The sequence below is a fragment of the Apteryx mantelli genome, chromosome 1, assembly GCF_036417845.1.
Source record: "Apteryx mantelli isolate bAptMan1 chromosome 1, bAptMan1.hap1, whole genome shotgun sequence".
In the NCBI taxonomy this organism is placed as follows: domain Eukaryota; kingdom Metazoa; phylum Chordata; class Aves; order Apterygiformes; family Apterygidae; genus Apteryx; species Apteryx mantelli.
In genome coordinates this window covers 164,579,514-164,603,856 of record NC_089978.1, presented here as the reverse complement: position 1 = coordinate 164,603,856, position 24,343 = coordinate 164,579,514, and the positions used below count along the sequence as shown (strand labels likewise).

The following is a 24,343-nucleotide window of genomic DNA, read 5'->3' as shown; positions in this document are numbered from 1 at the left end:
TTCTCTCTTCCCCAATATCTACAAGTCCTTGATTCCCCTTTATAGGACTAGTTTTCAGCTGCTTTTTCACTTTTAAGGCACTGCAAGTCTTGCCTGGAAGAACCCAAGGTGGCTAGAGAATTGGGAAAATTAACATCTGAAGGCTCAAAGCATTTAAAAGGGTTTTAACAAAGTGAAATGCCCTCAGGAGATGTTTCTGGAGAAACTGTAAGCTCCATTAAGTAAAGGGTCAGGACTTAGGCATCACATATGCTAAAAAAACCCCACAGCCTCCAGCAAGGACATCTGATTAGATGACCAAACTTAATATTCATTGAATGTTTTTAAAAAGTCTTTCCCCCTTCTTTAAAAAAGGATCAGTCCACTTTGAAGCATTTCTCTCCAACAGCAGCAAAAAAAGGTGGTGGTGGTAGAGGAGACAAAAATTCAACCTTTAAGAAGGCAACTACAACTCAGGTTTAATTCAAGGTGGGGCAATAGCTAAAAGAATTAACATTGGCTTGCATCTCTTTCCATATGCTGTGGAAATGTTGTGGAACTTCTCACATTCTCCCTGTTAATCAGTCCTGCAGTCTCCCTTGTTCATTGTGTGCAGACCCTTACAGAGTATGGAAACAGATCTGTTTCCCACTGTTACCTGCAACAATATAGGCCAAATAGAGCATAAACCAAACAGCAGTTAGCTGCCCATGTCTCCAGATGCAATTGTGTTCTTCCACAAAGGAGAAAAAATGAATACATCAGATACTGAATGCTCACCAGGAAAACTTTACTCATTTATTAGATGTCTTGTCCTTTGCAGGATAGTTTGAGCCAAACGAGTCTGCTTATTTAAGTATAAAAACCTTCAGAGCCACAGGAGATTCCAGAAGTGCTGGAATCCTGAGTTCCCCTCCCTCACAGCAAAGGGAATAATCTCTCCCACCCACTTCTCTGTTCAGCCTGATCATTGCATCCACTGTTTTAGGGTCTCTGGCCCATCTTCTTCAAGGTTCGATTCAGCTGTAATTAAAGAAAGCGGCAGTCAGAAAAATACACAACAATTGACATACAGTACTGTTCCCCCTGCCCCCCAGTCTTAATCCAATGCTTCTGCTTCTTGCTCTCCAGCTCATTTACGAAAGGGCTCTCATGAAGGTGCAGACAGTGTGTGAGGTAGGAGGGGAACCAGTAGAACTCCCTCCTCCTCCCCAAGAAAGCAGAGGAAGACCTGGGGAGACGGTACCAACATTTAGCAGAGGAAGAATAACAGGGTGTTTAATAACAGGGTGTACCTCACCTTAGTGAGGTACTGCTCACATCCCCATGTCTCAGGATTTTGCTGCAGAAACTTCCGGCCTGCAGCAGCCTCTGCTGGGAGAGCAGAGCAGTGGCAGACGCAGAGATTTGCCTCCTGGCTGAGCACAAGGCTGAAGTTGCTGGTGCCCCAGAAACTTTTATGGCCACTTTCCACAGCCTTAGTTATGAGGGTAGTGATGTGATTTTGATCCCGTTACTGATAGGAACGCCACACCTATCTAGAGACAACAGAGCCCTGACAAGGGAGCCACAGACCACACCAGAATCGTGTGGGAAGAGAACCTGACACAGGCCAACAGCCAGAGGGTGGTTAGAAGTTGCCTCCCTTTTCACCCAGCAAGGGAGGGAGTCTTGCTCCCATTATCAGCACCCTTAGACCGTAAAAACCCTTCTCCTTTTTCACTGTGGCTCAGCTGGATGAATGTCTCTCATGCAAGAACTTAGCATTCCTCAAAGGCCACGAGCTGCTGCTTAGACCACCTGCCTTTGGTCAGTGCCTGTATGAGGCACTGCACAGCTGACTGTCTTGCACCCCCACTCCTCCTCCAGGCCCTGCAGAGCCCAATGCTTCCCCCACATCTCCTACAGAGCCACACGATTCTCCTGTCCTGGCCTCACCTCCTCAAACTTGTGGATCTGGCGGATGAAGAAGTCCCCATAGCGTCGAGCAACCTTTGTGTCCGCAATGTGGATCATGTCCTGTGGAGGGAACAGCCTAAAGTCAGGAAATGGACATGGCTAGCAGGGAGACAGAACCTGGGTCAATGGGAGGAGCAACGAAAGGGGCTTCACTCCAGCCCTGATTCAGCATCAAGCACATGCCTGACCTGCACTAGTCCCAGAGCAACCTCATTTCGTTCCCTTTGGACTGCCTTCCCTTTACCCTTGCCTGTGATGGGTCCCAAATTCAAACTGTATTCACCTCTCGTGTTCTTAGTTTCTCCACCTAAGTTCAGCCCCCTTTGCAGCAGTCTGACAGTCCCTAGGCCAAACTTTGTCAGCCTTGATTTACGCTCTGCTTCCTTCTACTGACAAGTAAGAGGAGTGCTGTCTACTAGGAGAGCTAGGCTTGCAGTGCAAGTCAGTCAGTTGCAAGTCAGTTTGGTTCATGAGAACAGGGAAGACAAAGCATGAATAAGGCCTTGCAGGAAGAGGTCTGCTCTAAGGACCACAAGCCTGGAATAACTGGTTCTCCTTGTCTGGCAGACAGCAAGAAACCTAGTGGCGGCTGCTGCTGCTATCCTCTTTGAAGAATGAAAGACGACATCCTAAAAGACTTTTCTGCAGCCTTCTACACTGCCCCGAGCTCTAAGAGCAGGCGGGTGACTGGACCATATCTTGAGTTTAGGTTCCTAGCAGATCAGACAGGGCCAAATGCTGCTCCAGTGAAAAATGCAGCCACAACATGGCCAGTTGAGACGCCCCATTTGTCAAGCAAAGGAGGGATGTGGTAGAGACCTACAAAGCTGACAATTCCAGCTGACACACTGACAGCACAACCTGTCACCCAACTATCATTTCCTGAGAGCAGTGACAGACAAATGGCTCCCTCAGCCTAGGGGAAGATATTTAGGACCTTTTTTTCCTGGCTGCAATGACTGTCATAGCTGCCTGCATTATCCTATCACTGCTCATCCATTGACACTCATTAAACAGGGCTACAGCTTCATCGGGGGCAGCCAAACCCTTCATGTGGCAAAGAGAGAAGGGATGTTTCCCACAGACTGTACCCAAACCTGGTGTTGTCACTTCCAGAGCTTCCTGGGTGGAGGTAGAGGCTGGTAAGGAGCAGATACTAACCTTGTCAATATAGAAGTCTACCTCAGAGGCAGACTGGAACTCCCCATCCAGGGCGGAGATGCCACTGGTCCACACCAGGTTCTTCATCTTGTGCTTGAAAACAAGCAGCTGGATGCGAAACTCCTGCTCGGTGAGGTCCAAGAAGCCAGCCAGTTTAGCCACAGGCATGGTGGTGTAGAGTTTGAGAAAGCTACGGATGGTGGAGAGCTGGGCCTGCTGCTGAACCTCATCAGCAAAGACCTTGAGCTGCTGCAGGAAGGGCTCCTTGTGGTAGTTGGGGTGCACATTGTCGTAGTTGGGCACCACAGGAGAGAGGAACTTGGGGCAAGCATAACTAAAGAGCTCTTCATAGACTTGTGCGTCACCCTTCTGCATGCGCAGCATCTTATCCCCGTATTTCTCTCGCAGCTGCAGATGAATGCTTTCATCTATGCGCATGGGGTACATGGTGAGGGCGATGGCCAGGAGTGCATGCATCTGCTCATTCTGCTTGTTAATCTGAGACAGAGAGGAGAACCTGTTAACTAGTCAACGTGCTCAAGCTTTATGGTGCAGCAAAGAGCTGGGAGCTGCATTTTTCAGAGACAGACCCTTTACCCAGAGCATGGACGGTCCCGATGCTCAAGGGAGACAACGCAAAGCAGCAGCAGTTCTGAGCAAAGCAGATGAACGAGTATCAAGGCTATTCTTAGTCAAAAAGAATGCTGGAGAAGAGGGAAGGACAGTGGAGTGAATGAATCCATAGCCATACAGAATCTGGAAAGGCAGAAGCAGGTTAGACTGCTTCAGTGCAAAAAAGGGCAGAGGATTAGATGCAGGGAAGGCAGACAATTTAACAGCCATGTCCTAAACAGACTTGGCAAGGAACAGTTATCAGGGAGGCCATTGAGGAAAAGACTAAGAAAATCTGAGTGTGGGATGAAACAGACACCTGAATGGCTAAAACAGACATATGAAATTTTTAAGTGTCATGGAATTAGGAACTGCAGGATTTGGCTATGCAAGGAGTTAGAAATGAATTATAAGGATGAAGAGGAGACAGCAGGAGCAGGGGATAAATGGACATCAAAGACGGCTTAAGTGGAAAGAGATAGGAGCTTTGTTTTAGTCACGCTGAGTTTAAACAGTCTGTAAAACATTTGACAATGGAAGTAGGCTGAAATGCAGGACTGGACTAGGACTAGGACCGAGTCTGCAGAAGCACTGACGAGATCACTGGCAGCTGATATTCATTAACAAAGTTGCCCAGAGTGAAAGTCCAGATGGAATGGGAGCAATTGAGCATGTGTAACAACCGAAGGAACTAGTAAAACAACCAGGAAAAAATATTGTCACACATGGCAAAGAAGTTCATAGCACCCCTAGCCACCATTAGCAGCACAGTCCAGGAAGATAAGGGTGGACTATTAGATGTAGGTTATCAGATGACAGAGGAGACAGGAAAGAAGGCAGCAGCCTTTCTTTCTGGGAAGCCTAGGCCTTTTCTAGCTCTTACCATCTCGTACTTGTAGGTCGTCCTCTGAAACATGCTCTTGGTCCTCTGGATGTAGAGGAGGATGTTGGCAAAGACACGGATAGCATCCTGGTAACGCCGCATCATAAGGTATGCAAAGCCCACGTAGTAGTAGGTGGTCACCTGGCACTCAGGCACCCGAGAGTACATGCTCTGAGAAGGATGGACGTTAACAATGCTACGTTAGAAGGGGGATAATCACCTTTGACCTGCACAGCTCATTACCCAGAAGCCAGCTGGCTCTGCATCCATTCCAGTCCCACATATAGAAGGGAGAGGGTCACTGCAGAATATCTCACCTCCCACTCTTCCCTGCAACAGCTTCCTTGCTGTTTAGTTGATCATCCCAATTCCTGTGTTTTCCAGTTCCAGCTTCTTGCAAGCAGAGGACTCCTGCACTGTGCCTAATATTGCTTTGCTCAGTCTTGTTTCCCTTTTCCTCTATTTCAGTCCATGCCCTGTGCCAACCTCTGTTGCAGCTGGACTTTTGATAGCCACTATCATCACAAGTCACCCAACTCTAGGGAGAGCACTTATAAAGTGAGAGTGGGCATAGTGAGAACAAGCGGGTCAGGAATACAGAAAGGAGCCATTAACTAAGATAGGAACAACGTATCCAGCTACTACTGTTAACACTTATAGTTCAAATAATATCCCTTATAAGAAAGTTGCCTCTTGCAAACAAACCTCCTAAAAAGTTAGCCATATGTACTACAACAGCAGTAGGCATTGCAACAAGCCATCATATGGCTTGATTTAAGTGTAAAAGCTCCAGCTGTGTTCAACATGCATGAAAATGGAACTAGACACTTCTTCCAGCTCCTCCTACAAACAAGTTCCTTATACCTACAACAGCTAAAAACTGCTCGTCAGTTGGAAGATTCATTATGGCAATCTTTCAGGAGCATATTTGAACAAAGGCACTTGAGAAACTGCAAAGGAAAGTTTTACAACATGTGTTATTACCTTCTTGTTAAGCTCGATGTTCTCAAGAACCTTGATAGCTTGGTAGTAATCCCCTAGCAGAGAGTGCAGACGCAGCAGACCAACCAGACTGAAATAACCCAACATCTTGTAGAGGGAGTGGCGACCATATTCTCCAGCCACGCTTTCGGGATCACCTAGAAATAAAGACCCATGATGCTCTCCTCTAAAGGAACAAGCTTCCCTCCCAATACCTCTGCGCTCACAGGCAAAGGGAGCAAGACCTCAAGTGTAATCATCAACATATCTCAAATAATAAGGCCAAGATAGCCCTCTTCCCAACAACACATCCACTAAGGGTTTGACTCAGCTCCCAAAGAAAGCCAGAGCTCGGTCAAATCAAAGCAAGGCAGAACAGACACCAGTCTGGCCTGGTATCACACAGCTAGCTCACCTCCACTAGTATAGACCTCCAGCTGTCGGTTGATGTTGGATTTGTCCACCAGAGAGTGCAGCACATTAAGGACGCTGTGGACATTCCAGATCTTGGGATTGGAACGAAGGAAATCAATTTCTTCTTCAGACTTCTTAGCTGTCTTGCAGCGGTACTGGCTGAAGGACTGAAACTGTGGGAAAAAGAAAAGGAGACATTTGCTGATGAGAAGCTAGCGTGGAAATGTTCATCTAAGTGCACTAGGCTCATAAGTTGATCATGCAAATGCAGTACGATAAACTACAGGTCACATCAAAGAGTTTAATTTGAGATCACCTGGCAATCAAGAAGGCAAATATACCAGCATTAAAGTGACTAGGGAAAATTTGATAAAGTGCAGAGACAACCTGAGGGAAAAGGCCAAAGAACAGAACCAAGATGTGAAGAATCTCTAGACAACTAGGCCAGGCAACTAGGCATAAATTTGATGTCTGAAGAGGTAGCAAAGAGAGTCACCAAGTAAATATGATGTATCTGCATATGCACACATCTCTTTCTACATAAGTTTGAGAAGACTGCACTCGAGATACTGTGAGGAATTCCAGGCACCTCTATGATAAAAGTTATAGAGAAGGGAATTTATAGAGAAAAACAATAACATTTAAGATCTGAATTACTGCACTCAGAACAGTAAGTGGAAAAATATTTCCTAACATCAAAATCTCAGACTGTAGATTATTTCAAATAAGGACAGTAATCTCTCAGTGAAAGCATAAAGGCCCTAGTGACTAAGAAATATAAAGCCAGAGTAAAACCATAGAACACAATAAAACTAGTGTGAACAAGTATCTTAATAAGGTCTTTGTGATTATAGCAGATTTCAGTCAGGCTGCTTTGCAAAAGTCAGGCAGAAATGGAGTTAAAAAAAAAAAAAATCCAGTATACAAGAACTGAAATAAAAATGTCAATAGTGGCCCAGGACTCCTCAAACAGCGCCCAGTAACTTAAACTGCAAATCTACAACTACTTCAGCTACCTGGCGACTCGTTAATAACAGCGCCCATCAAAAATTTATCAACCTACAATGATACCCTAGCTACAAGAATCACAGAGAGGGGAAAGACAGAAAATTCAATAGCCCTAACAGACGCAAGGCCACCCCAAAATGGCCCAGTCATACAGTCATATACCTGGTATATGAATTCATCAATGATATCCCAGAGCCACTGGTTGGGCAGTTCCAGAGGAGCTGGACCATCAGCATCTGTAGAAGAACATAAATAATAGATGAGAGGCATAATACCTTGAGCAAGAATAACAGTAGCAGGCATCAGATGGATGAAGCCTTCAGCAGGGAGGTGATATGCAGCTCTGACTATCTCCATTCTTAAAGCATATGAGTGTAGGGGGATAATCTCTGGAGTGGGACCACTCAGCAGCAGTGACTCTCAGAAGCTGCAGAGATTCTAAAGGGTTATCCTCACCGATCTATTCTCTGTGAGAAGAGTGGCAGGAAGTCAACAACATTTAAATTTGTCCCAAGGGGAGTCGGCAACTGTAAATAGCTGTGAAATGCTGCAGCAGATTTTTCTTAACTTACAGCCTCATTTTCTTTTTTAATAAGGATAAGTAAAGTATTTCCTTTTGCCAATCCTCATCAAGACAGGAAGGTACATAAGTTTATTTTTTAAAAATATTTCAGAAAATACTGGAAGTATTAGGATTTTTTGTGATTTTAAAAGCATAATGTTAAGCGCTCTTCCTTCAACAATCTCAAACAAACAGAAAACTCACAGACTGCTTCCCCGTATATGATCTATAAACGAACGTGTTAGAGTTCTTTTTCAACCCCCTCTCCATCCTGCACACTCTTACTCTCCAAAATTCACAAACTGAAAATGAATTGCAGTGACTCACTGAGAATGTAGTTGAAGAGATTGCAATAGTTGTAATAGGACTCAAATCTCTGCTCCAGAGTAGGTCCCCCCTGCAATGAGAAGTCAATACAATCTGTTTAGTTTCAGACACAGCAGAAATAAACTCATGGGTAACAGCATATGAAGGACAGACAACAGTCACATCAGCAGAGGTTCTCTTCCAGTAATGTTAGAGCCAATACCCTGATGTTCAACCAGGCCCACCAGCACCACCCAGAAAACCTGAGATTACATCACTCTTGTCCAGTAGAACAGATCTGACTTTCCATGTGCAGGCAGCTCCTTCTAATACAATCAAGCATTCAAACCTCCTGTGAATGGGATGCCTTATCTTTCCTTGTCCTCCTCACTGCTGTCCAGCCTCAAGAACTTATTACCTTCCACAGCTTTCTGTCCTTCTCCTCTCATGGGAAGCCTTAACAAATCTTGACAATTCTGCTTTGAGACAATAGTTCCAAACACTTTGAAAGACAAGTAAACACGTTAAGGAATCACACTTTCCAGAGTCGTCTTCTTTTTTTCACCTGGAGACACTCGAGGGCAGTCTGAGAACTATTAACAGCACAGCTCCAGAATCCAGTCTCTCCTGTTAAAGCCTGGCTTGGAGTCAGGTTAACAGAGCAGCCTTTTTGAAGTCCCTGTTTCTCCACCCTCTTGTCCACACCAAAACTGCAGTTATTACTCATCTAATCCATAAATCACACATCTGTTCAGCTTCTTTCCTCAAACAACCATGAACTACTTTGATTTTCCCCTTGACTTCAAATTAGCTTAAAAGTTAGCTTTAAAAAAAAAAAAAGCATTAGTTTGTTTTTTTTTGTTTGGTTGGTTTTTTTTAAGAACATTATTCCTCCTGTTTCTTTTAGGGTGCCCATGTTTCCCTCTCCAAAAGGCATTCTGAAGCCATGTGTTTTTCACTCACAAATAATGTAGCCTCCTCTTGTGGCATCCCCTCTCACCCACCTGCTACTTTGAAGTACAAATAACAAGCCACAAAATGACACACAAAATCTGATCTATCTACAGGTCTCACAATTACAGCTCTATCAAGAAGAAAATTCACTTAATTTCCAACATTTCTTTCTTCCCTAACTCACTAACCACAACATTTGGTGTTAGCGACATAAAACTTTCATATAATAGCCTCCTCAAAACACAGACCAGGTTTTCTTAGTCATATAAGCTATCATGGAAGACTTTACACTCTTTACAACCAAGTCTGAGGAGACACATAACAAGCCTCAGAAAGACAGTTGTCTTGTTTTTCAATAATCAGTGAATTCTTACTAAATTAACAAAATGCAAGAAGTTTAAAGCTTCCCTAAAAACAACTTGACAATATAGCTCATAAGCATATCCAATCTTCTTTTGCAAAAATTGCAGAATCACTGATGTTACAGTAGCAGCAAGGCTTGGCAAGATATGGTAAAGAGAAGGCAGCATATAACTGATAGGTAGACAAAGGACAAACACTCACGCTGACTTTCGCATAGATGTGTCTATAATACAGCTCCTTGTATAGGATCAGGAAAACAGCATCTGGAAAACATGACAGAACTGGACATCAGCAAGGCACAAGGCCCAGGCAACTGGATATCTCAAATACACTGGTGGTATTCTTACTGCCACAGTAAGAAAGGAAGGCATGAAAGGACACTTCTTTCAGTTCGGACTTCTTGCCAAGCATCTATTTAAGAAGTTGCCACAGTAACAAAAATCCCTGGCTCAGGAAGCAGCAACATTGTACACCTACCTGCTCTCTCATATATCAAATGTGATTTATGTTTCTTCTTCCTTCAAAAAGTAAAAGGAAAGGAAAAGAAATACTTACCATTTCCAACCTGTGGGGCAATAGCTTCTGCCTCTGGCCATGGGGTATTCTTAAAAAACCTTTCAGTCAGCTTTGTCCAGCTACAAGACAGACACATGTGGTATTAGAAATCATTTCTTGGTGTCAGCAAGATGGAGATCACAACACGGAGGACTTAGACTTGATGAAAGAACAACACCATCCCCTTTTAGTAAGTCCAGTATTGAAGCAAAGAATGAGAATGCCAGACTAAGCAGCTAAACTTTTAGTTTATCCCTGAAGCACAGAACTGTCACATACGTTACTCCCATATACCCTTTATGATAAGGTAACACAGACACAAGAAGGAGAAAACAGATACAACAATGCCACCCCAAAGGCTTCTTGCAAACTGTCTAATTAGTGCTACTGGGGTCACTTTTTGCTGCCTGCCCCTTAGGAACAGGACAGATATTCTCTTTTAGATAGGTCACTACTCACCCAGACTTATGCTAGACTAATGGCCTAGAAGTAGCTACTCTTTCTCAGGATCAAATCAAAGCTCAGGCTGTGTTTTTGCTGGGTCAAAACAACATGTCAGTGCTCCCTTGAAGAGCAGGTTTGCTCTTGACACAGCTTAAAGAGTAACCCCCCTGTGGGAAGGATAGCTTCACACCTGTTCTCATAGATATCCTGGATCTCATACACCTTCTGGTCAATGACGTCGCTGGAAACGCGGCTGGCCTGGAGCTCGTACACCTTCTGGTCGATGAGATCCGACACGGTTTTGTGAAAATACTGAATGAAGTTCTTGATCACCTCGGGGATCACCTGGTAGGTCTGCTGCTCGTACTGCCGCTCGTAGGCCAGGTCCTGCTTCGGGTCTCCTGAGGGGAGAGAAGAGCAGTGAGGCGGCAGCGGCTGCCCGGCCCAGCCCCGCGCCGCCGCCGGGCCCACGGCCTCCCCGAGCAGCCGAGAGGCGAGGCCGAGGCCCCGCGCAGGCCGCCGGGCCGGCACTCACCCGTGTGCATGTCATAGTCGTTGGAGTAGGCGTAGGGGTCGTAGGCGGCCTGTGGAGAAAGAGGGCAGAGAGTGAGCGCGGGGAGCCCAGGCGCGCCCCCACCGCCCCGGGCCGCCCGGGCCCCGGCCGCCCACCTCGGTGTCGTAGTCCTCCCCCGGGTAGGCCATGGCGCGCGGGGCGGCGCGGCGCGGCGCGGAGCGGAGCGGAAAGGGCTCCGGGCGGCAACGCGAGCCCAGTCGGAAGGGGCGGAGCGGAGCAGAGCAAGGGCTGACGGCCGGGAAGGGCGGGGGCGGCTATGGCGGAGGAAAGGGGCGGGGCAGCAGCGCCAGCCGCTGGCTGCTCCTGGAACTGGCTCCCGACCTCCCGCCTCGGCCCCGCCCCCGCGGAGCGGCTGCACCACTACGCTCTTCCATTCGCTGAAACAGCCGCCTATCCTCAGTCTCCGGAGCTGCGGTTGGCTGGGTGCGGCCTCAGGCCAGCCTCTTCGCTCTGATTGGAGAAAGTGCCTGCCCGTCAGCCCTTCCTGTGCGCGGCCTCCGCCTCCCCCCCTCACCTTCCTTCAACGCATCCCCTTCTCCCTCCCCATTGGCTGCGCCCTCCGGAGCCCAGTGCCTCCCATTGGCTGAGTGGACGCAGCCCGCGTGCCCCCGCCCCGCTGCTATAGCGACGAGCCCCGCCCTCCTTGGTCGCGGCCTGGTCCGACCCGGCCCGGTCCGTGCGGGGGATGGAAGGCGGCGGCGGCGGCGGCGGCGGCGCGGCGGAGCCCGGCGCGGGGCCGGCGGCGGCGGCGGGGCCGGCGCTGGGGCCGGCGCCCGGCGCACCCCTCGGTTACTTGCACGTCCTATGGCAGCGGGAGGAGCCCGCGGGCAAGATCCCGGCGCGCCGCCTGCGCAGGGCCGCCCGCCTCCACCGCAGGCTGGGGCCTACGGGCAAGGAGAGCCACGGTGAGTGGAGGCGGCATGGCCCCGAGGGAGGCCCCGCGCTGGGGGCAGGAGGGCAGCCGAGCCGTGCTGTCCCTCAGGCCTCGGCGAGGGTAATGAGAGCGGGTTGGCTCGGCTGGGGCCGGTAACCGGAGCCTCGGAGGCAGGGAGCCTGTGCGAGGCCGGTAAAGCTTCGGGTTGCCTGTGCGTGGCCTCTGGCAGGAGGTGGGCTCTGCATGCTGAGGGGCTTGGGAAAGTACCCTCGCTCCCTGCAGTGGGAGGTCCTGCCAGCAGCGAGAGGGCCATGGCCAGCCTCAGGAGAAAGCAGGGATGTTTCAGTAGGGAAATGCTCCTCTTTCTTCTGTGCTTTCCAGTAATTGCCTTCTTTTCTCCCTAGCTCTGAAAAAACTGCGTGAAGCTGCCAATGGCAATGACTTGGACACAGGTGAGACTTCTGCCAGTCCTACTTCACATCTCATGCTGGAAGGGCAATTTTGTCCAGGATCTTTATTTTAGAAGAGGAGGAAAAAAATGCAGCTGGTTTTTAGAAATGGTGCTTTGGAAGCTGTAAATCTAGAAACTGCTTTTCTGAAGTCTTGTTCTGTTCTCTGAGCAGAGTGAGGCTGATTGTAACATTCACTTTTTCACTGTCTGGTTCATTGTGTTAGTTGTCTGATTGCCCTAAATCAGCACTCCACTTTTATTCCGGCTCTTCTGGTATATAACTTCTGCCCTACTGTAAGCAGCAAAAAAGTATTATTTTCGGAAGAAGAAAAAGTTATGGTTATACAAGCCGTATTTTGAGATAACGTGGCCCAGTAGGTCATAACAAGGATCAGCACTGGCCTCTTTGTCTGCCTCTCACACTGACTTCAGACAAGGCTTATAGCCTCTGTGAGACTCTGACTACCCTTTTACATTATAGATTGTTAGGTAGTTGGGTTCTGATACAAAGCATTCAGTGGCAAGATCGTCTTACAGTATTGGCCTCTTATGTTGTCCCTCTTAGGTTTTACTGTTCCTCAGTTTACTGGCCTAACTGTTCCTGCTGTGAAACGAATTGGGAAATGATTTGACTTGTAGAAACTCCTGATATATTAGGACAGTTGGGTTCTCTGTCATGCTTCACCCTCCAGCTAACCCTCCCTCTCTATGTTTCTACTGGGATATTGAAGGGACAAGAATAAGCAAGAGGAGTGAGAACACACAGTGCCAGCCATGCTGTCAAACACCTTGTTTTGTGAACTGACAGATCAGTCAGCTTTGAGCTCTGTCAGTACAGGAAGTACATGACATGGCATCAGTCACTGAGTCAAGAAGAAGACTGAAAAAATCATACTCTATGAGTTTTTTTGTTTCTATCAGTTTAGAGTTTAACACCTGTATGTGATACACAGATTCCCCTGTTAATAATCCTGCTGTGTTTTGTCTACTCAACAACTTGAAGAAGTATCTGATGATGAATTTATCATTCATCAACAAGTAAAAATCTTTGCTCTTTTGTGTGATGGCACCAAGTGTTCACTTGTAAGTTGGTGAGGGTGGGAGAAGTCCCATTGTTTCCTGCTGGTTTCAGGGAAGGACTAGGTCAAGCATTCCCCATTAATGATTCCGTCTGGTGGGACTATCAGTTTCTATCCCTGTCTTCTGTCTGGGGTGTCAAACATCCCCCTTTTAGCCACTTCCATCTTTTCAGATGTGACTTTCACTTCTGTACAACATTTTAAGATGATCCTTGCTGTAGGCATAGAGGAAGAAATTCAAATGTGACCATAATTCTAGCTCTGGAAACTCAGGAGAATGGTAACTTTCAGTTGTCTGAGCTATCTGGTATCTTTTCTCTAACACTGGCCAGCTCTGACTGCTACAGGATATGCTATAAAGATCTCAAAATATAGCAAATCTGTCAGTATTTTTAATAGCTACAAGAGGAGCTTTACTTTGCGCACTGATTACCATATGAGAAAAATCTCAAAACATCAGGAGCAATAGCCCTTACAGTTGCACTTGCACATGTTGCTGTAGATGCTACTCTTAGTTACTTAAAAGTCTTTTCAGACCTTACTAGTCTCTGCCTCCGTAGTATCCAGTACTGGAGAGTCATACTGCTTCCTCTGCCTTTGTGTGAGCAGGTTTTTCTTTCTTATCTGAGAAAGATAGACAGCTCTGATTACAAGCAGGGCTTGTGGTGGCATTGAAGAAGTAGCTAGGTGGAAGATCAGGGGGAACAAATGGGAGAAAATGATGATAGAGCTTCTAGACAGGACTGCTAGGGCTGTTCACTCGCTCATTTGAATACATCGTTCCCTATGGGTATGTTTGCACTGCTGTTTGCATGTCAGTGCACTCACCTGCCTGCTTCCCGATCAGTAGTCACCATTAGTATAGAGGAAAAAAAACAAACCTTGGGGTTTCAGATGAAACCAGGAAGTGGCATGTTCAAAACAGACAAGAGGAGGTGTTTGTTCTCACAGGATGGAGTTACACTGTGAAACTCCTCACCAGAGGTACACATTGATGTAAAAAGTTTACGCAGGCTCTCAGAAACTAACTGCACAAATACATGGAGAAAGCCTGTTGAGGGCTATTAAGTGCAGGATTTTAATTCTGACTGAAATGCAGGTGACTAAAGGCTGTGAGATACAGTCCCATATCCTTGCACTCTTCTTATGCGCTTCCATAGACATTTGCTGCTGATTGTCTTGGAGCCTGAATGCTTGGTTAGATAGATCTTCAGCCTCAGCCATTACAGCTTGTGTTTTATGGTAATGCATGTAAGCCAATGGGAACTGTAACAGGGTCCCACTGAGGGTGGAGAGCACATTGTCTAGGCTAGTTTTGCTCGGCCAGAATGCCTGCAGGAGCTGGCTCAATCTGAGTTACTTGACAGCTGGCAGAGTATGTATCTATGTGTGGATGAGTGGGAACATTACCCCTTCTAATCAGGTGCCCCTTCAACTTATGTGCTTTCTTCTCTTCCTTGGTGCTGTCAGTGCAGCAACTCTTGGAGGATGGAACTGACCCCTGTGCTGCAGACGACAAAGGCCGGACAGCCCTGCACTTTGCCTCCTGCAATGGCAACGATCACATTGGTGAGTGGGGAGGGAGCGATCTGTGATCCGACTTCTCCACGGCAGAGATTTCAGACAAAATGCTTTATTTTGTTTCAGCACATGACAGTGCTATATTCCTTGTCTTCTGTGGTAAGGTTGTCAGCTGAATCCCAACTCTGGGACTTGTCAAGTCCTCTTGCTGAGGTGGGAGCAGCAGCAGCAGCTCCCAGCTCTAGGGCTGTACTGGTGTAGAAGGAAGGATGTCCTCAGTCCCAGTTCCTCCACTCAGGGATCCCAGTGGCAGTGGTACTTTTAGATATGTCCTTTAGATATGTCCTATTTTCTTCTGTATTTGCTGCCAAAACCTCAGTTCCCTGTCTGTGGGAGGAAGCTGTTAAGCTGAATAGAAGCATCCCTGGTGCAGCCTGCTGGCTGCCATGTAGACCTGTGGTGCAGTTGTGCACTGTCAAACAAGGCTTCTTACGCCACTGAGGAGTGGGTATCAGGGACTGTGGCATATGGGTCCTGACCTGCTGGACAAAGGGAAGGGACTGACATGGTTCCGTGTCATTGTTTCCAGTGCAATTGCTTCTGGACCACGGGGCTGACCCAAACCAGAGAGATGGACTGGGAAACACTCCCTTACATTTGGGTAAGTGCCATGCAGGTGAGCTTTGCATGCAGAAAGGTGAACCCTGCCCTGCTGTTTTCTTCCTCTGCATCCTCCTCTCCCGTGCATCATAGTAGCCAATCCCCAGCTTTAAAGACTTAGGAGGGAGTCTTTGGATTTCATTAGCTTTACTCCTTGTGAAGGGTTAAGGGTCAGAGTTAGGGAAAATCCATTTCCCTCCCTCTGACAGCCCCAAGGAACAAGAGACATGCTCCAGAGAGAGTACCCAGGCTCCAGCCCACAGGGTTACCCTTAACAGTTGGGCTGTTCCTCTTTCCCATGACAAAGAGCCCTTTGGGAAGCGGCAACCTCCACATCTGAGCAGAAACTCCTTTGTTTTGGGCTAGCACCACTCTGAGTTGTGTCTTGTGTTTTCCCTCCCCAGCTGCCTGCACAAACCACGTTCCTGTCATCACCACGCTGCTGCGCGGAGGTAACACTTCCTCTTTAACAATTATGGCCTATTCCTTCCTGGCCCTGCCCCTGTTGATATTCCCCAGGGATGCTAAGTCTTTAGACAGACCTCACTTTCTGTCCTTACTTGTGCATTTCCCAGGGGCCAGAGTTGATGCCTTGGATCGAGCTGGCAGAACCCCGCTGCACCTGGCTAAATCAAAGCTTAACATCCTGCAGGAAGGACTCTCCCACAGCCTGGAGGCCGTACGCCTTGAAGTGAAACAGGTAAAAGAAACACTCACATGTTCTGGTAAGGTGGTGCAGCTGCTGGCAGTCTCCTGCACCCTTTAGGTCAAATAGCGTTTGGCAGCTGTTTTAAATACCTCTCTCTAGGCTCTTAGCTGCTTTGGGGAAAGCTTGACTTTTTCTTCTGTTTTCAGAGACCCTCCTTTTTCCAACCACTACCCTGAATTTTTGCAGGACCTCTCTTGGCTGTGGTAGGCCAAGGATGCATTGAATGTCTTACTTCTCAGGCTGTATGGACCACTGTTTCTTCAACCACTATGTAAGATAGATTGCTTGTGACAGACAGCTTGAGGGACTGCAGCATGAAGTTGTAGTTATGGCATATGTGTTTCAGTAGGGGCACATGCTTCATGGGGCATTTCCAGCTGCTAAATCCCAGTGCAGGCTGCCCTGCTGTTTCTAATATGCGGGGACATGGGGGACAGGAGCAAGTTGCAGTGCTGCATCACAAATGCACATGGTGTGGGCCTCACTGTAGGAGCCATCCATCTGATTTTCACAGTGCAGAAGCAGATCCTGATGGAGTAGGAAGTCCTTGCTACTCACAATGAGAGAAGCTAGCTGACCATGAAGAAAAGCTTGGTGCTTTCAAGGCAATCCTAGAACTTGTGCTTCTCCAGCTGGGCTTATCTCTCTTACCCGTTCTTTGACCAGGCATAGGATCACAACTAGCCTGTCTGTGGCTGATCAACTCCTCTGGTGACTCACTGGGCTCTGCTGCTGCTGGTGGTACTGGCCAGTTGCTTTGCACATGTTCTTCTCTTGGGGTCACGTACTCTGCCACACCACGAGGCTGTGCTTGGCAGTTCAACTGCTTCTCCCGTAGAAACATTGCACCCTGGTACAACTGCCTGATGTTTGCCTCTTAATGCCTGTTTGTTTCAGATTATCCAGATGTTAAGGGAATACCTGGAACGTCTGGGGAGGCATGAGCAAAAGGAACAGCTGGATGACCTCTGCTCCAAGTTGCAGATGACCAGCACAAAAGAGCAGGTAGGCAGCACTGAGTTACTATGACTCACTTATTTGTGTTGTGGCTTTTGTATTCAGGAGAATTCAACTGCTTGATCAAGGTGACATTGAAGACAGAGTTACGGAGGATGTGTTCTTGCTCACATGGGCTAAAGCAGCCAAGTTATGTGATGACTTGTGGTACTCCTTTGGGAGGAAGCACCACTGTGGCTAGTATGCTCAGCAGAGAAGCTGGAGATCAAAGGGGCTGAGGGTCAGGCATTTTAAGGCCGGGAAGCAGCACAGACCCAGCGCTGCTTTGGAGTCTGGCCTGGTTTTTGCTACACAAGACTGGCCCTCAGAAACAGGCTTAGAGGAAGCAACCTTGATACCAGTGTTAAGTTCTGGATAGTGCAGCAACATGCTTCCATTTTAAGGACTGGCTAGATAGTGTGAGGTGGAGGTCAAGCATTGATGTCCTGAGGAAGCAGGGGAAGCTTCCTTTGCATTCAGACCAGGACCTGCTTGAGCAGGAGCGCTCCTACATGATTATACAATGAAGGGATCTTGTCCTAGTGTAAGCTTGTTGTGAGCACTACCAGTGATCCTGGTGCCTCTGCTACATGGCAGTTGATGTGGTGGTGGACAACTGCACAACTGCTTTCCCCTGCTAATGGCCAACTTTATTCTTCTGGCAGGTGGATGAGGTTACAGACCTCCTGGCCAGCTTCACGTCGCTCAGCCTGCAGATGCAGAAGATGGAGAAGAGGTAACAGGCTTCCAAGCCATCTCCCTGATCCGAAAGGAGAAGCCTTAGAGAGAAAAAGAGGAAGCTAAAGCCTGCTTCCTAGACTGCTGAATGAACGTTGCTGCCACTGGCCATTCCTGCCAGATCCACTCTTTGGGTGGTGCTCAGACTGTCCTGGTGGCTGCTGCCACAGCTGCCTCATGGGCTGGCAGTGAGCTTTGGACAATAGAGTGCTGCAGCTGAGACTTTTGAAAAAAAGAGTTGCTCCTCTTTTTATCAGATGGCGCTGAGTAGGATGCCCCTTCCAGAGGTACTCCACCTTCTCCTAAGCTCTTCAATTCAATGTAGGTGGTGGCTGGAGCCATGTGTGGTCACCAGTCCTGGCTAGTGCCCTCAGCAGCTGACCAGCATCACAAATCTGCTTGGAATAGGCTTCTTTTGCCACCATTGCAGTACAGAGTTGCACAGGGTGGGGAGTGGAAGCCTTGGACAACAGAAGGCTTTGTGCGGTGGGAATAACACACACTTAATGCTGTACTCTGGCAGCTGAGCAAACATACTGCCTTTAGAAACAAGGGCAGAGGCTTAATCCTAACCTTCCCCAGAGCCTACAGTCAGAGGGGAGAGAATTTATCTGGTTATGAATGGGGTACAAAGCTTTTAATCACTAGACTATCAGCTTCCACTGACCCCACTTTTTAAATCACTGCTGCAAGTTAGTGCTTAAATACTACAGTGAAATACTTGTGAGAAGTACCCAGGTAGACAGTTAGCAAATAATAGCTGCCCTGATGCAAGGATATGGTTTTGGGGGTGGCTTAATCCTAGTGCAGATTCAGGCAGACATCTACAACTTGCAGAGAACCCCACCATAACTGACTTTTCTGTTTCCCATTACTGGTGGTTTCAGGCAACAGGAGGTGTTATGTACTCAGCCATATTATTGGGCTGAGATGGAGATGGATTTATGGCTGCCATAGTGGCACCAAACCCAGAGCTGACACCCATGCAGTGTTTCTTGCTTGTCATGGAGATGGGCTGTACCAGGCTCTTAGGTTCAGCTTGGGGAAAGAGCTATGACCTCTGCTGGAAGCCTGAGGTGATGCAGCTGTGACGGATGCAGAGAATTGCCATTGCTACTCTCTTGCTTTTGCTCCACTGAGATCAGTAATGAAGATGTAGGCAGCTTAGTTTTGGAGCAGGGGTCCGTGCTATCTTGCAGGCAGGGCATAACTGGCAGCAGGATGACAAGAATATGCCTAGTAGCAATCTGAGTTCCCATCTGTGTACCACACTCAAATGATTTGGTGTGCTGATAGTGATACCCATCCCACAGCTTGGGAATTGTAGGTTTGGAGTGCCCATTCTTAGGATTCAGCTTAATCTTGTAACAGCCACAGTTCAGAGCGTTCTTCAGAGACCATCAGGTCAGTTAGCCTCATGTTGTCTAAAGACTGATCCTTTCCTTGTCCAGGAAAAGAGTTAACTTGACCTCCATGTTCAAAGCTGAGATATCAGAAACATGCATGGCTTTAAATGGGCTGGTCCTTGGGGTGTTGGGAGGCCACTGTTGGGACTAACAATATTGTGGTTTGGCTGGAGCTGTCACTGTGAATACTGATGCTTCGTTATGATGTGCTGGATGGGAAGGATACTGAGGGGGTGGGAGACAATCTGACCTTTTTGTATTTTGAACTTCAATAAAATCCTGTCAGCCTTTTTGAACTCCTCAGCTCATTCCTTCTCCTTTACATATGTTCCAGGCCCCAGGCACAGCACCAAACTTGGTAACTGCTGCTCTCAAACCTGGTACTGAAATTAGAAATGACAATATCAAGTTGTTTGAATTCAAACACCAGTCTGTTTGCAGACTGAGGTACTTAGCTGCTGACTCACCTTCTGATCCCACTCTCACAGCCAAGAAATTCAAACTTTAACTCTAGTTAGTTGCTGTGAAACCATAAAAATAGAGGAAGGAGAATCTCAGCAGGGTTGCTTCAAGCTGGCAGAAGACATGTTTTGCAAAGAGGAGAGCACAGCCTTCCCAGTCTGTGCTCCAGCATAAATATGGAGGTAGTGGGGAGAAGGTGGCTAACTCTTGTATCTTGCCCATTGCCAAATAAAATGGCTGTGCTGTGAAGAAACAGCAAGGGGATGAGGTGCTGGGGAAAGACATCCCCTGGGCAGGACAGAGAATTTGCAGGATGGTCCCTATCTGAGGAGTAGGTGAACTCTGCGTCCAGCCTTTACTTGTCTTGCTTCTTCCCCTCTTCATGGCCTAGTGTTGGTGTCCATCTATGCCTGGCTGTCACTGCTTCTGCCCTCAACAGCTTTGTTGCTGAGGAGACCATTAAGGTACCCAAAGAGCAGGCTGCTGAGCTTCTCTTTATAGCCGTAGTTACCTCTGTTGCAGATGTTATCTGCAAACTTGATGCAGCTTGGAAGCTTTCCTCAAAACCAGGAATACACTTTAGCTGGGTTCAGAGCTAAGATTTTAGTCTGAACACACATGAAGTTGTTGTCCACAGCTCTTCAGGCTCTTGTTTTGTCTGTTGTTGGAGTTTTTCATAACTGCTCCTGTCTGCACACCTGGAATGGAAAGGTAGGGGTGCTTCAGCCAGCCGCAGGCACCCACCTTGCCTCTTTTGCAGCACTGCTGCCTCGATGGGCGGTGAGCCAGAGCTGGGAATCACTTGAAGACTGGCACAAGGAACTGAGGCAAGCAAAGAGCAGGGTTGTAGGAAGCTTTTCTGCTACTTTAGTGATAGCACAAGATAAGACAGAGAATATGGGATCTGATTTTCACTGGGGGAAAAAATGCATCATGTAGGAATCACTGTAGTCAGTTCTGCTTTTCTGCCCTCAGGATTGGAGTACTGTGCTGTGGAGAGCCAGGCCACTTGTTTGACACTGTCCTGAGAAAAGTCTTGTGCTTTTTTGTGTCAGCTGGTCATGCTTGGACCACCCTGCCATGCTCAGCAGCTCTGTCTCAAAAAAGGTTGAGTGCTGGAGAAGGAAAGAGGGAAAGGAATGGTTACAAGGGGAGAAGGAGAGTGTGGCTTCACACTGTGCTGGAAGCTGTTCACTGGCACCATCTGTTTCTGCTGCTGCTCCTGGCCTAGAGTCTTTGGCCTCATCTCACAGCTCTTCCCCTGCACCTGCACCCTGGGCCACAGATTTCCCTGTGCAGCCCATAGCTATGAGGTTGGGGGCAGCTTTCCACACGTCCCAGAGGTGTCGTCTGCAGTAATGAAGAAAGAAAACACTCAACAGCATTTTTCCCTCTGCTATTTATTTTGCCATTAAACTCAATACAGCCTCCTTATTTTCCTTGTGCTATGCTGTCAACTGCCACCTTCCTGGTCTGTCCACTGCGTGATGGTGCACATCCCCCTCCTTGGGGCCATGGTACTGGGCTGCCAGCACACTCTGGCAAACAGGACTTAACTCAAGGCTCGTGCTCCCCCATTACAGCCATCTGGTCTCTAAATGCACTCAGTTTCCCCACCTCCTCCAAAGCAGGACTCTACAGTGAGGCCCTGAAACCCCCATCACTGAACCTAACAGCAACCTCACTGGCCCTTCAGCTCCTGCCTAAAGGACCTGGACTGTAAGACACCACAACCTAAACCAGCCAGGTTGAGGAACGGCTCACCAAGCAAGTGAAGACTCAAAACCTGCTTGCATTTCACTGAGGATGCACAGCAGAAGCAACAACCCTGTACAAAGCCTCATAATAAAGTTACATAGATGCTATTAAGCAAAAAGCCTTTCTCTGAAGAAGCTGCTCACCCATACAAGTGAATCCAAAATCCAAGCGGCAGTATGCATGAACGTCAAGAATATATTGCCTTTCACTCTTCAGCAATTGAAATAATTAAACTCCAGGGTATTGAGTCAACAACCTTTTGAGACAGCAGAACTCCATTAGTTCCTCCCCCTTTGCCTTTCCAGCAAACTCCAAATCTCTCACAGTAATTCTACTCTGTGCTGCCAAATAAGCCCCATGATGCATCTCCAGCAACCCTCCCACCCTTTTGTCTGCTTTCTCTGCTCATTCAGTAAGCAAGTCAGATTTCATCTCCTTCCTCATGGAAAGGTACTGGCAGAAAAAGAATGCCTTCTTTCTGCACTGCACCCAGCCAGAGTGGGAGAGCAGCCCTGGGCTGCTCAGAGCCCACTGGGTGACTAGATGGAAGAGCTGTGAAATTTGATTAGGAAGCTGATAGAGGAGATATGGCAGATAGAATTTGTCTGGGTTTTTTTGAAAGCTTTGTGAGGGGAAGAGAGAGTTTTTAGTATAGGGTCATTAGAAGAATTAAAATAATCAGTTGGCAACCTGCTAAGTCCAGTCATGAATTAAGAACTAGAAGACAGAAAGCTAAAACCAAAAGCATTTAACCAGTTCTGTCTATAGCTAATTGTGCTGCACACCCAAATCATCCCTGTCACATCATTACTGCTCTGCCTGTGAGCTGGCAAGGTTGTCCTGACATGAGCTATGTGTTTGCAGTACAGTCTTGGCTGTTTGCAGAGTGTCTGTACAAAGTCCTGTTTTTTACATGAACACAAGAGAAAACCAGGCAGTGCTGAAGCCTGTTACTCCAGCAGGCTCTGTGCCCAGGAATTGGTGCCTCAGTTGTCCTCATAATGACTTTCCCTGGCTTTCTGTCTCCCGTCCCCGTGTGTCTTCAGACAGGGAATTCCCTCAATAGGGCTGCCAGATTTGTATTCAGGATTTCCTGAAAAAAAATAAAAGAAATGCAAGAAGTCTGGTGTGCCAGGGAAGCAGGGGCATGCGCATGATCGTCTCTTAATATATAGATCTGACACCTCCCAGTAGCATCAGGCTCACTGTGCGTACACAGGGGAGATGCCTGTGTTTCCTATATGTCCAGCAACTGAGTGGGACTTAGCACAACTGCCCTCCATGGGCTGGCCAACATCTGGACTCCTCAGTCATTCATAGCCTTCAAAGCATGCTGAGGGAAGTTTCCAAATGGCAATGAGACAACAGAGAAGAGACCTGAAGCCCTCAGGGGTCTCAAGGCACAAGGTGAGCATCTTACTCCCCTAAGGCTAAACTCAAAGCAAACTGAGCAAATTAGAACTGCTCATAACCCAGGCTCATAACCCAGGCTGGATTTTAAATTATCTGCAGCCACTTGGGAGAAGAGCTGGGAATGCGGTGGGCAACCTGACAAATGGTACCAGGAGCAGCACAAAACTGGCAAAGCGAAGTGGCTCCGGAGAGGATAGGTGAGCCCAGCTTGCACTGAAGCCGGTGCTGGCTTGTTTCCTCTTTAGATAGCACCAGTGTCCCTCCTCTGCCAGCCTCAGAGGCCTGCCCCAAACACATGTCCTTCCCCTCCGCAAGGACCATCTGCAATCGCCCTAGTGCCCCAGTTGCAATAGTGATCTCTTCTTTGGTGACCAGCCTAAGTCTCTCAACAGATGGCTGTCCTCCCGCCTGCCCTGGCACAGTGGGTAGGAGGCTGGCCAGTACTTCACATCCCCCTCCACAGCCTGGCCCAAGAAGCTGTGGCTACCTCAGCCACCCACGTATGGGGCAATGTTTCTCTCCTTCTGGAAGGAGGCATGTGGGGGCCCAGGAGACCCTGTGCCAGCCCCTGGAGAGATGAGGCTGGGAAATGCAGGGGTCTAACTCCCCTTCTAGGCAGCCTTTGCCCGCACGCCTGGGCCCTGATGTGGGGAAGGGGCTGGCCACTGCTGCCACTTTATCTCAGAGACTATTTAACCACTCCTTCCCTGCTTTCATGGCAAAGGTGGCAAGGCAGAGGAGCGTGGCAGAAGGTGCCAGAGCAGAGACTATGAGCGGGGCAGGGGCTGTGCTGCCTCCAGCATCTTTGTCTGAGATTGCACAAAACTTCACTTGCAGCAAGCAGGGAAGTTAAGAGACCTTGACCTGGATGGAGGGGGAAAGATTTAACTTAGTCTGATTAAAGCTTCAATTTAGCCTGGCTCAGGTGCTGGAGTGCTGGCAGAGTTTGGAGATGGGGGGGAAGCATCCCATGTGGAGCAGGAGGCCAAGAGAGGGTAGGAGACAGTGCAAGGAGGTCCAGTCCGCCTGTGGGCAGGGAGGGAGAGGGAACAGCTTGAGACTTCCAGATTTTCAGGTGCTTTTGGGGCATGCCCCAGTGGCCGAGCTGTTGGGATGCTCCCAGCCCAGCCAGCACCTGGAGCTGCAGTCCCAGTGCTGGGCAGAGGTGGCCGGAGCCAAGGAGGGAGGGAGCCTGCTGGGCACAGTCCGGCTAGAGCAGCCCTGCCTTCCACAACATGACCACTGCAACTTCCTTTGCTACAAGTCCCATTGCCACCATTACGTGACCGAGGACATCCATACATGATCCTAAAACAGCTGGAAAACACGTGTCTCCCAGCTTCTCCCTGTCTGGCTCATTGCTGCGCTCAGCCACTTTTCAGGTGTGGCAAACTGGCCTCTCCAGGGTTAAAGCAAAGCTCATCAGCCTGAGTGAGGACAAGTATAGGCAAGTAATCATTAATTAAGGCAAAAAGCTGTGAGCAGAGACTGCAGTATGCTAATCAGTCTGGAAGGGAGGCT

General features: G+C 48.1%; 2 protein-coding genes across 3 annotated transcripts; one reads left to right on the top strand and one right to left on the bottom strand.

The window, feature by feature from the left end:
* Window positions 1-755: 755 nt before the first annotated feature.
* EIF3L (eukaryotic translation initiation factor 3 subunit L) lies at window positions 756-10,968 on the bottom strand. The gene is made up of 13 exons (XM_067309657.1): window positions 10,851-10,968; window positions 10,717-10,765; window positions 10,372-10,582; window positions 9,738-9,817; window positions 9,384-9,445; window positions 7,887-7,956; window positions 7,160-7,233; window positions 5,991-6,162; window positions 5,579-5,733; window positions 4,595-4,765; window positions 3,100-3,597; window positions 1,918-1,998; window positions 756-1,002 (listed from the first exon to the last, which is right to left on the bottom strand). Exons 1-13 carry the CDS (start codon window positions 10,881-10,883, stop codon window positions 964-966), a joined length of 1,695 nt encoding a protein of 564 aa, XP_067165758.1. The 5' UTR covers window positions 10,884-10,968; the 3' UTR covers window positions 756-963.
* Window positions 10,969-11,440: 472 nt separating this feature from the next.
* On the top strand, window positions 11,441-19,471 carry ANKRD54 (ankyrin repeat domain 54). Of its 2 annotated transcripts, XM_013947091.2 has the most exons (8): window positions 11,441-11,660; window positions 12,034-12,081; window positions 14,630-14,728; window positions 15,270-15,341; window positions 15,745-15,792; window positions 15,916-16,040; window positions 16,947-17,054; window positions 17,711-19,471. In XM_013947091.2, the coding sequence occupies exons 1-8, from the start codon at window positions 11,441-11,443 to the stop codon at window positions 17,783-17,785; spliced, it is 795 nt and encodes a 264-aa protein (XP_013802545.2). In that variant the 3' UTR covers window positions 17,786-19,471. The 2 variants fall into 2 exon arrangements, with proteins under 2 accessions (XP_013802545.2, XP_067165734.1); XM_067309633.1 differs by lacking the exon at window positions 11,441-11,660 and having other exon boundaries at window positions 12,050-12,081; window positions 14,635-14,728.
* Window positions 19,472-24,343: the final 4,872 nt, after the last annotated feature.